At 54.5% G+C, this 12,191-nt stretch overlaps 1 protein-coding gene across 1 annotated transcript in view; it reads right to left on the bottom strand.

The window, feature by feature from the left end:
- Positions 1-4,818: 4,818 nt before the first annotated feature.
- Positions 4,819-12,191, bottom strand: part of USHBP1 (Usher syndrome 1C binding protein 1) — a 20,020-nt gene continuing 12,647 nt past the window's right edge. The window contains exons 8-13 of the mRNA XM_011991082.1: positions 11,231-11,404; positions 9,828-10,077; positions 8,411-8,632; positions 6,678-6,784; positions 6,367-6,489; positions 4,819-5,211 (exon numbers count right to left, since the gene is read on the bottom strand). Of these exons, the coding sequence (XP_011846472.1) occupies positions 5,022-5,211; positions 6,367-6,489; positions 6,678-6,784; positions 8,411-8,632; positions 9,828-10,077; positions 11,231-11,404 (1,066 nt within the window). The 3' untranslated portion in view covers positions 4,819-5,021. The remainder of the gene's footprint in view (positions 5,212-6,366; positions 6,490-6,677; positions 6,785-8,410; positions 8,633-9,827; positions 10,078-11,230; positions 11,405-12,191) is intronic.

The following is a 12,191-nucleotide window of genomic DNA, read 5'->3' on the forward strand; positions in this document are numbered from 1 at the left end:
TCGCCCTCGCCCGGCTCCAGCCTTAACCCCTGCCGGGCCGCGGCGGGAGCCTGAACCGCGCCTGCCCTCTGCCCTTCCTCGAGCCTCACCAAGATGTCTCTCCAAGGCCCTCCCCTCCACCTCTGGCCTTGGACGTTGGGTCGCTCGATCACCCTCGAGGCGCCCCTCGGAACCTCCCCCCACCCCACCGTTCCCGGCAAAGCAATGATGGGGGGCCAGTGGCACCCGGGGGGGGCACGCCCCTGCGCAAGACACACGGGCGCATGAGACACACACGCGCGCGCACACACACACACACACACACACACATCCTAGATTGTGTTTGCTTCCTCTTCCAGAAAGTCGCCGCGTCTGACCCCCACCCCACCCTTTCTCTGCTCGGGTTAACACCTGGTGCCCGGAATCTCCAGGGGGAAGGGATGTTGTGGTCTGAGACCGGCTGGCCGGGGCCGCGAGGTCAGGGGGCCCCTCTGCAGAATTTCTGGCCTCCGGGGGCAGGGCGCCCACCCGCCCCGCGCGGCTGGAGGCGACAGGCATGCCCACCAGCCCTGCCGGGGGCCTGCCCCTTTTCCCTTTTAATTTCCTTTTCTTTCTGTGCTTTGCAGAAAGGGCTTGGCCTGGCGGCCGGCTGGACTGCAGATGTCTCTTCCAGGCGCCCTGAAGCCTCGCAGCTGCCGCCACCTCCAACTCACCCCATCCCCCAGAACCGGGGCTGGGGCCCGCCTGACCAGCATTTATTAAGCACCCTTTGTATGCGAAGTCCGGGCTGGCGAGCTGGAAAAGCCCGAGCCTCTGGCTCTGGACAGGTTAACCTTTAACCGGCTGGAAAAGCTGTTCCAGGAGTGACCTTTCACCTCGGAGTCTTGCGGCCCCAGCCACCCAGACTGTGGTCCCACCCCACCCTGAGCCCAGAGCTGGACACCACAGCATGCAGCTGGGCCTCTGAGAGCTCCGGCCAGGACTGTGCCCTCTGCGCACCTCCTCCTCTGCCTCCCAGAGCCCCGATGAGACTTGAAGAATTGCCCTCCCTGGAGTAGGGGGAAAGATGCTTAGAGATCTCCCAACACTTAAAAAGAAACTGAGGTTCTGGGAGAGCCATGCACACCCAGCCCTGGGCCTGTCGACCTGTTCCAGGGACGTTCTGGCTGCCTGCAAGGTGGAGGAGGAGGCGTTAGTAAATACAGAAAGCAGGAAGGACTAGGATTAGACATGAGCAAGGACTTCCCGTGGGTCTAGAGTCGGGTTCTGCCTACAGCCTGATGTAATCCCTGCTGGGAGAGAGGAAGGCGTGGGTGGGCAGAGAAGACCCTTTGGTTCTGAGGCTGCATGGGAATGCGACTGGTAATTTGTGAGGACAGGGATCCTAGGCCCCTTGCCTGGACCTGCTAGGATCTTTGATGGGGAGCACTGGGGTGGAGGTCTCACCGAAGGGATTGAAAAGAGACTTCGATGAGAGACAGACAGGCGCTGTGGCTCACGCCTGTAATCCCAGCACTTTGGGAGGCCGAATCAGGAGGATCTCTTGAGGCCAGGAGTTAAAGACCAGCCGGTGCAATAAAATGAGACTTGTCTTGAGCCCGGGTGTTCAAGGCTGCAGTGTGCAGTGGGTTATAATCACGTCACTCCACTCCAGCCTGAGCAAGACCCTGTCTCAAAAAAAAAAAAAAAAAAAAGAAGAGGGAGGGAAGACTCAAGGAATCAGGGGATTGTGAAGGGGAGGGAGCAGAGAACTAGGTTTGAGGGAGACAAGTCTTGCGAGGGGGCTGAGGGCTGGGTGGGAGACGGGGGAAGAAAGACCACCGTGCAGATCCCGGAAACTCCAGTAGTACCAGTCCCAAAGGCTGCCCCACCCCCTCACAGTAGCCTGGCCACCCGTGTGCCCCCTGGGACCCGCCTGGGGGTGGATCGAGGTTCTACTCCGCCTCCCTGAACCCTGCCCGCGGCCCCGCGGTAACATTTGACCTTGCGGCGGCTGCAAACTGGGGACAAAGGGGCCTAGGCCCATCTGCCAAGGGAGCACCAGTGGGAATGGCCAGATCCTGCTGGGGCAGCCTGGGAACCTGTCCCCACCCCCCCGCCACATGGCCACATGTGACCTTGGCTCCCTTTGCCCCTCCACAGGCAACCACCTGGTGGGACCAAGAACACAGGTAGGTCTTAGACTCTGGGGGTCGGCGGGATACAGAGAAGAAATTCAGCTTCTCTGCCCCACCCCAAAACGAGCAAGGTGGTCTGCCTCCGTTTTCCTGCTTTTTTCAAAGTTGGCCCAAGTCCAGGAACAGCGTGTAGGTCGGAAGGTCACTAGCCCCAGACCTCGCTGGAGGGGACTGTGCTCCCTACCATACTTCTTGTTCTGTTTCTGGGGTCAGGTTGACTGGATTCGAGTCCAGGCCGCTGACTGGCGCTGACCTCAGGCTGGCGTGGTCCTGCCCTGGGAGAGGCGGTGAACACACCTGCACAGGTGAGGCGTGGAGCACCCACCCCCAAGGCTGGGAATGAAAACCTTTCTAATCCCCGTCTTGGGTTTCAGCTGCCGCCCTGAAGGGGGACAGCTGGCCACTAATCCAAGCCTGGCTGGGTCACTCCAAGCTCCCCTTTCCCGGACTCAGCCAGTTCTGGTGTGGAGGGGCGGGGAGATGTGGCTTATGCAAATGACGTGCTAATCCATTGCCTGCTATTAACCTGACACTTCCCACAGCTCCCGGGCCCCCAGGAGAAAGCTGGAACTGGCCCCCATTGGCATTCGTTCTGAGTTTCTCTTGAAGTACAATGCCACCTGAGTCCCAGACTGTTACCTTTGCTATGCCTGTCCCCCACCCAGAAACCCTTTACCTTATTTTATTTATTTATTTTTGAAACAGACTCTCCTATTTTGCCTAAGCTGGTCTTAAACCCCTGGGCTCAAGCAGTCCTCCTGCCTCAGCCTCCTGAGACACTGGGATGACAGGCAAGTTCGACTACATGGAGTCCAGAAACCCTTGACCTTAGCTTTGAGTTAGTAGCAACTCATCATCCTGAATCTGAACCATTCCAGCTTCAGTCTTCCCTCTGGAATATAGGCATCCTCCTTTTTGTTTTGTTTTGTTTTGTGTTTTATTTATTTATTTATTTAGAGACAGAGTTTTGCTCTTGTTGCCCAGGCTGAAAAGCATTGGCACTATCTCAGTTCACTGCAACTCCCGCCTCTCAGGTTCAAGCAATTATCCTGCCTCAGCCTCCCTAGTGGCTGGGACTACAGGCATGCGCCACCACACTCAGCTGATTTTTGTATTTTTAGTAGAGACGGCGGTTTCACCATGTTGGCCAAGCTGGTCTCAAACTCCTGACCTCAGGTGATCCTCCCTGCCTCGGCCTCCCAAAGTGCTGGGATTACAGGCATGAACCACCACATCCGGCCTGTTTTTGTTGTTGTTGTTTGAGACGGACTCTCGCTTTGTCACCAGGCTGGAGTGCAGTGGCGCAACCTCGGCTCACTGCAACCTCTGACTCCCTGGTTCAAGTGATTCTCCTGCCCCAGCCTCCCAAGTAGCTGGGATTACAGGCATGCACCACCACGACCAGCTAATTTTTGTATTTTTAGTACAGATGGGGTTTAACTATGTTGGATTTTATCTTTTGACCTCGTGATCCACCCACCTTCACCCGCCTTGGCCTCCCAAAATGCTGGGATTACAGGCGTGAGCCACTGTGCCTGGCCCTGTGTTTTTTTTGAGACGGAGTCTCGCTCTGTCACCCAGGCTGGAGTGCAGTGGCACGATCTCGGCTCACTGCAAGCTCTGCTTCCTGGGTTCATGCCATTCTCCTGCCTCAGCCTCCTGAGTAGCTGGGACTACAGGTGCCCGCCACCGTGCCCGGCTAATTTTTTGTATTTTTAGTAGAGACAGGGTTTCACCGTGTTAGCCAGGATGGTCTCCATCTCCTGACCTCATGATCTGCCCGCCTCAGCTTCCCAAAGTGCTGGGATTACAGGTGTGAGCCACCGCACCCGGCCTGTTTTGTGTTTTTGAGACAAGGTCCTATTCTGTCACCCAGACTGGAGTGCAGTGGCGTGATCTCAGCTCACTGCGATGTCTGCCTCCCGGGTTCAAGCAATTATCCTGCCTCAGCCTCCTGAGTAGCTGGGACTACAGGCATACACCACCACACCCAGCTAATTTTTGTATTTTTAGTAGAGACGGGGGTTTTGCCATGTTGGCCAAGCTGGTCTCAAGCTCCTGACCTCAGGTGATCCTCCCCGCCTCAGCCTCCCAAAGTGCTGGGATTACAGGCATGAGTCACCACACCCAGCCTGTTTTGTTTTTTTGAGACAGGGTCTTACTCTGTCACCCAGACTGGAGTGCAGTGGTGTGATCTCAGCTCACTGCAACCTCTGCTTCTCAAGCTCAAGTGATCCTCCCACTTCAGCCTCCTAGATAGCTTTATAGGCACATGCCACCATGCCTGGCTAATTTTTGTATTTTTTTTGTAGAAATGGGGTTTTACCACGTTGTCCAGGCTGGTCTTGAACTCCTGGGCTCTAGTGATCCACCCACCTTGGCCTCCCAAAGTGCTGGGATTACAGGCGTGCAGCACTGCGCCCAGCCCCCTTCAGGAAAATCTGCCAGCCAAACCCAGCATCTCCTTGGGAAGGGGCTGCCAGGAGAAGCTCTGTCCAGTCCCCATGAATCCCTCCCTGGGCTTCGGGAGACAGGCCAGTTGGAACTTCAGCTGTGGCTATGCAACCTCTTGGACCTCCAAAATGCGTCAGTCCCAGGGACCTGGTCCCACAGCCCAGGTTGCTTCTGGCCTGACCCCACTGATGTGAAGTTCAAATTCCACTTGGTGCCAGGCCAAAGATACCCAAGTCTTTCTGCATTGCGTGGCCACACCCATCAGGCCCTGGACACCCATGTGCACCAGCTTCCCTCATGCCAAATGTGCCCCAACACGCCAAATCATGCAACATGACATGATGTCACTCCAGGATAGTTTATGACATGCCACAGCAGTCTGGCATGTCCAGACATGGCTGGGTAAGGGGCCTACAGAACGGTATCCCCAAGCTGGGGAGGCGGGAGGGGCGGCCTGGGTTTCCCCAGGGCCCTTGCAGTGGCTTCGAGCACCGCTACCTCCTCAGCCTGCTGAGCCTCCATGAGTGCCATCTGCTGCTCCAACTTCCGGCATTGCTCTTCCTGCTTCCGGTGGGCTCCTCGGAAGGCCAGGACCAGGGCACTGGAAGGGATGGGTGGCTGGGTCAAGAAATAGCCCCCGACTCCACCCAAGGCAGGGGCCATGTACTCCCACTCCCAGAATGGGGGCTTTTTCACATTGGGTCTCCCAGGGTCCCAGCTAACTGGTCTTTTTGTTGTTGTTGTTGTTTGAGACAGAATTTCGCTCTTGTAGCCCAGGCTGGAGTACAATGGTAAGATCTCCCCTCACTACAACCTCTGCCTCCTGGGTTCAAGCAGTTCTCCTGCTTCAGCCTTCCAAGTAGCTGGGATTATAGGTACCCGCCACCATGCCCAGCTATTTTTTTTGTATTTTTTAATAGAGACAGGATTTCACCATGTTGCCTAGGCTGGTCTTGAACTCCTGACCTCAGGTGATCCGCCTGCCTCGGCCTCCCAAAGTGCTGGGATTACAAGTGTGAGCCACTGTGCCCAGCCTGTTTTTTCTTGTTGTTGTTTTTTGAGACGGAGTTTTGCTCTTGTTGCCCAGGCTAGAGTGCAATGGCCCAATCTCGGCTCACTGCAACCTCTGTCTCCCGGGTTTAAGCGATTCTCCTGCCTCAGCCTACCGAGTAGCTGGGATTATAGGCATGTGTCACCACACCTGGCTAATTTTGTATTTTTAGTAGAGATGAGGTTTCTCCATGTTGGTCAGGCTGGTCTCGAACTCCCGGCCTCAGGTGATCTGCCCGCCTTGGCCTCCCAAAGTGCTGGGATTTCAGGCATGAGCCACTGTGCCTGGCCCAGTCTGTTGTTTCTTTTTTTGAGACAGAGTCTCCCTCTGTCGCTCAAGCTGGAGTGCAGTGGTGTGATCTCTGCTCACCGCAACCTCCAACTCCTGGGTTTAAGCAATTCTCCTTTCTTCCAAGTAGCTGGAATTACAGGCACGTGCCAAGATGCCAGGCTAATTTTTGTACTTTTAGTAGAGATGGGGTTTCACCACGTTGGCCAGGCTGGTCTCAAACTCCTGACCTCAGGTGATCTGCCAGCCTCAGCCTCCTAACATGGGATTACAGGTATGAGCCACCGTGCCTGGCCTTTATTGCCTATTTTGGGGCAGCGGGGAAGGCTAAGGCCCAGAGAGAGCCAGGGATACCTCTGAGATCCTGGTGGGGGATGGTGCCAGGGGGATTGGAGGGATGCAGAACAGGGGTCCCACCTGTGGGCTTTGCATAAATCCCTGTTCAGCTCGGCACTCTGAGACCGTCTGGCTCGCCCCTTCTGAGCCACCCGTTCCAGCTCCCTGCGCAGAGACTGCAGCTGCTCCCGCAGGTCCAGCGTCCTGTTGCGAAGGGGAAGAGGAGGGCTCACAGCCCTAGCCCATCCTATTTCCCACGTCTCCTCCTACCCACCTGCCCACAGTATTGTCATGTAAACACACCTGTACACAGGGGTACACCTTAGCTTCTGCTGCAGACAACCCCCCCGGGGGCTGTCACATAGGCTGCCCATCCCCACCCAGCCACACACCTGGTGAGCGATGCTGCCAGTTCCTGGGCTAACTTCTCTGGGTCCCAGGCCCTGCCCACCTGGCCACTATCAATGCCACTGGTGCCACCAGGCACAGCAGGAAGGCCCTAAGGGAGAGAGAAGACAAGAAAGTGACATTAACCTGGGCCAAGTCCATGCTTGGCCCTCACTGGACATTGAAGCTGCCCAGACAGTGGCAGCTGCTGTGCTCTCAGAGACCCCCGTCTGGTTCCATACCCCAATAAGAGCGAAATTACACTCTGATAAGGGAAATATCTTACTTAATTTAAAAAAAATTTTTTTTTTTTTTTTGAGACAGAGTCTCACTCTGCCACCCAGGCTGGGATACAGTGGCACGATCTTGGCTGACAGCAACTTCTGCCTCCCAGGTTCAAGTGATTCTCCTGCCTCAGCCTTCCAAGTAGTTGGCATTACAGACATATGCCACCAGACCTGGCTACTGTTTGTATTTTTAGTAGAGACGGGGTTTCACTATGTTGGCCAGGCTGGTCTCGAACCTCATCTCTAAAAATAAAATTTAGGGGCCAGGTATGGTAGCTCACGCCTGTAATACCAGAACTTTGGGAGGTCGAGACGGGTGGATCACTTGAAGTCAGGAGTTCAAGACCAGCCTGGCCAACATGGTGAAACTCTGTCTCTACTAAATATACAAAAATTAGCTTGGCATGGTGGCAGACCCCTGTAATCCCAGCTACTCAGGAGGCTAAGACAGGAGAATCGCTTCAACTTGGGAGGCGGAGGTTGCAGTGAGCCGAGATTGTGCCACTGCACTCCGGCCTGGGCAACAGAGCGACACTCCATCTCTAAATAAATAAATAAATAAATAAATAAATATTTGGGCACGGTGGCAGACGCCTTTAATCCCGGCTACTTGGGAGGCTGAGGCAGGAGAATTGCTTGAATCCGGGAGGCGGAGGCTGCAGTGAGCTAAGACTGCACTATCGCACTCCAGCCTGGGCGACAAGAGCAAAACTCTATCTCAAAAAATAAATAAATAGAAAAGAGAGATGAGGTCTCGCTCTGTGGCCCAGGCTGGAGTGAAATGACATAATTGTGGCTCGCTGAAGCCTCCAACTCCTGGGTTCAAGTGATTCTCCCACCTCAGCCTCCCCAGTATCTGGGACCACCCTGCCTGGGTAACCTGATAAGGGAAATAAATAACAGGAAACCTCATCTGAAGTCACTCCAGGAAGGCTTCCTTGAGGAGGTGATGTCTAAGCTGAGATCTACAGGAGGTCAAGGACTTTATGACACAAAGAGGGAAGTTCCTGGCAGGGACACAGAATGTACAAAGGCTTGGAGGTGGGAGAGATGATTCAAAGAGCTGCACTAAGGACAGGCGCAGAGACTCATGCCTGTAATCTCAGCACTTTGGGAGGCAGAGGCAGGCGAAACATTTGAGGCCAGGAGTTTGAGACCAGCCTGGCCAACATGGTGAAACTGCATCTCTACAAAACATACAAAAATTAGCTAGATGTGGTGGTGTGTGTCTGTAATCCCAGCTACTCAGGAGGCTGAGACAGGAGAATCGCTTGAACCTGGGAGGCGTAGGTTGCGGTGAGCAGAGATAGCAACATTGCATTCCAGCCTGGGCAACAAGAGCAAACCTCCGTCTCAAAAAAAAAAAAAAAAAAAGGGGGTCTGTGATTGACAAGGGCTATGTTCTCATTAGTAAGCTACTACCCCTACCAGGTTCAGGCAGGGCGGCTCACCTGATACCACTCTTCCTCGTCCCCGCTGCTGCCACCTCCGCTGCTATGTCCACCACTGCTGTTTGCCCCACCAGTCCGGAGCTCCGCCCGTTCCCACCGCAGCTGCTCTAGCAGGAGCACGTGAGCTGGACCCAGGGCTCGGAGGGCAGCCTCCCGCAGCTCTAGGCCCCGCTTCTCACGCCGCACCAGCTGCAGCCGAAGCATCAGGTCTGTCAGGGCCTCCTGCGGGACCAAGGAGAGGGGAGAGAATTTCTGCTTCTACGGTCAACTGCAGGGAAACTGAGGCCCCAAGAGGCACCCACTGAGGCCTATTCAGACAAAAACTGTGACCTTTGGCTGGGCACTGTGGCTCATGCCTGTAATCCCAGCACTTTGGGAGGCCGAAGTGGGTGGATTACCTGAGGTCAGGAGTTCGAGACCAGCCTGGCCAACATGGCGAAACCCCGTCTCCACAGAAAATACAAAAAATAGCCGGGTGTGGTGGTGCACAACTGTAATCTCAGCTACTCAGGAGGCTGAGGCAGGAGAATCACTTGAACCCGGTGGGGGCAGAGGCTGCAGTGAGCCGAGATAGCGCCACAGCACGTCAGCCTGGGTGAGAGCAAGACTCTGTCTCAAAAAAAAAAAAAAAAAAAAACAAAAACAAACTAGGACCTTCACCATGTTCTTGTGAGGTGGAAATATCTTCCTCCCATAAAAACCACAGCTGTGGCCGGGCGCGGTGGCTCAAGCCTGTAATTCCAGCACTTTGGGAGGCCGAGACGGGCGGATCACGAGGTCAGGAGATCGAGACCATCCTGGCTAACACGGTGAAACTCCGTCTCTACTAAAAAATACAAAAAAACAAAACAAACAAACAAAAAACTAGCCGGGCGAGGTGGCAGGCGCCTGTAGTCCCAGCTACTCGGGAGGCTGAGGCAGGAGAATGGCGTGAACCCGGGAGGCGGAGCTTGCAGTGAGCTGAGATCCGGCCACTGCACTCCAGCCCGGGCGACAGAGAGAGACTCCGTCTCAAAAAAAACAAAAAAAACAAAAAAAACCACAGCTGTAGAAATGGCATTTCCTAGAGGGCAAGTAGCTTACATAGGTCATACAGCAGTTCTGTCAAAGCTTCTGGAGTTTCTCCAGCTTCAGAATCTCAAGGTTTTCATGCCAAGCTACAAACCCAAGACTGTGTTCTTTGCTCCCATCTCTTCCCGTACGAAGGGCATTTTGGAGAGCCAGATTTGTAGTCTATTGAGAAACTGAACCCCAGAAGACAAACTCCTATTAATCCCTCAAAACCCCAGTTCCAATTCCCCTTCACAATGCCTGCACCCAGCCCAGGAGAATTCTCCTTTGCTCCTTGATCCCCCAACCTCAGTAAAGGATTTTGTCCCGCCAAGAAAAACTGACAGTGACCACAGCCCATTTGTACCCTTGTGGCCACCAGGTCCTGCTGAATTTGTGTCTTCTCCAGTCGGGGAAGAGCTGGGCCAGACTGGGTCCCCAGAATGGCCTGTACCATGGCTTCTGCACGGGGCACAGTGGGCATGGGTGCCAAGGTGGGGCCAGGCTCTGAGAGAATCTTCACTAGAGAACGGCGCTCCTGGAGACGCTGGATATAGCTTCGGAGCTGGAAAGCCACTTCCTGTGGTGTGGGCTTATCCACACTGCTGCCCTCAGGGCTACAGAAAACAGAAGAGGTGCCTATGTTAACACCGGCAGGCATAGGTGGGTTAACTTCATGCCAATCCTGGTAGGGTCCATCATCTTCCATCTCACTGGCCACGATGGAGTCTTTGCCATCTGTGGTGGCCCCTGTCACACCAACATACCCCACTAGGCACCATCTTCCATCAAGACCACATTTTGGTCAGGTGCGGTGATGCACGCCTGTAACCCCAGCACTTTGGGAGGCTGAGGCGGGAGGATTGCTTGAAGCCAGAAGTTTGAGAGCAGCATAGGCAACAGAGTGAGAATCCGTCTTTATAAAAAAATTAGCTGGGGCTGGGCATGGTGCCTCACGCCTGTAATCCCAGCACTTTGGGAGGCAGAGGCAAGTGGATCACCTGAGGTCGGGAGTTCGAGACCAGCCTGACCAATATGGAGAAACCCCATCTCTACTGAAAATTCAAAATTAGCCAGGCATGATAGTGGGAGCCTGTAATCCCACCTACTCGGGAGGCTGAGGCAGGAGAATCGCTTGAACCTGGGAGGCGGAGGGTGCAGTGAGCCGAGATCAGACTATTGGACTCCAGCCTGGGTGACAAGAGTGAAAATTCGTCTCAAAACAAAACAAAAACCAGGGTCTCCCTCTGTCACCCAAGCTGGAGTGTAGTGGTGCAATCTCAGCTCACTGCAGCCTCCACCTCCCAGACTCAAGGCTTCCTCCCACCTCAGCCTCCCAAGTAGCTGGGACTACATGGGCACACCTGGCTAATTTATTTGTAGTTTTGGTAGAAAAGGACTTTTGCCATGTTACAAGGGGTGGTCTTGAACTACTGAGCTCAAGCGATCTGCCTGCCTTGGCCTCCTAAAGTGCTGGGATTACAGGCGTGAGCCACTGTGCCCGGCTGTGGGTGCCAGTTTTAACATATAGGCATCATTATCCACCTTCACGCCAACTGCAATATCTGTCAACCACCATGCTAACTTTGTCAAGTAGCAACAGGCCAACTGCCGTTGAGCCTCATGTCAACCAACTACAGTGTGCTCCATACCAACCTTGCTGGACACAGCCACACCAAGCCCCCAAACATGGTGAGCTCTGGGAGCCCCATTCCCCAGTCAAGACCCCACTCCTCAACCAGGCCAGTTCCCAGGGTTCCGGGGAGGTACCTTGGCTGTGGATTCTGCCGTGCCCCTGCATCCATGGTGGCCTCCTCTTGTGCCAGCAGCCTCCATGCTTCCTCTTCAGCTGCTTGCAGGTCACTCGTGGGGGCTTCGTCTCCTGCTTCTGAATTGGCCTCCCGCAGAGCAAGAAGAACCCTGTATGCCTCTTCACAGTGCTCACTGTGGGACACTGGTTCTGAGTGCTTCAGGACACTCAGCTTGGCTGGGTGCAATGGCCCTCACCTGTAGTCCTAGCACTTTGGGAGGCTGAGGCAGGAGGATTACCTGAGATCAGGAGTTCGAGACCAGCCTGACCAACATGGTGAAACCCCGTCTCTACTAAAAATACAAAGATTAGCAAGGTGTGGTGGTACGCACCTGTAGTTCCAACTACTTAGGAGGCTGAGGCAGGAGAATCGCTTGAACCAGGGAGGTGGAGGTTGCAGTGAGCCAACAGGGCACCACTGCACTCCAGCCTGGGTGACAGAGCTAGACTCTGTCTCAAAAAAAAAAGAAAGAGAGAAAAAAAAATGCTTAGCTACATCTCACTCTATAGGTGCCAGTCCCCACTTGTTCCTGAACTCCTCTTCTCCCCACTGTCCTCAACTCTGGAAGCATGTAGACTCCCTTACCAACCCTGAACTAAAATTGCCTTAAGTTAATTTCTGGGCCGGGCAAGGTGGCTCACACCTGTAATCCCAGCCCTTTGGGAGGCCGAGTCGGGTGGATCACGATGTCAGGAGTTCGAGACTAGCCTGGCCCATATGGTGAAACCCGTCTCTACTAAAAATGCAAAAATTAGCTGGGTATAGTGGCATACACCTGCAATCCCGGCTACTCAGGAGGCTGAGACATGAGTGTCATTTGAACCCAGGAGGCAGAGGTTGCAGTGAGCTGAGATCTCGCCACTGCATTCCAGCCTGGGTGACACAGCAAGACTCTGTCCCAAAAAAAAAAAAAAAAAAAA

Source organism: Mandrillus leucophaeus, unplaced genomic scaffold, assembly GCF_000951045.1.
Source record: "Mandrillus leucophaeus isolate KB7577 unplaced genomic scaffold, Mleu.le_1.0 Scaffold11, whole genome shotgun sequence".
NCBI classification, from domain to species: domain Eukaryota; kingdom Metazoa; phylum Chordata; class Mammalia; order Primates; family Cercopithecidae; genus Mandrillus; species Mandrillus leucophaeus.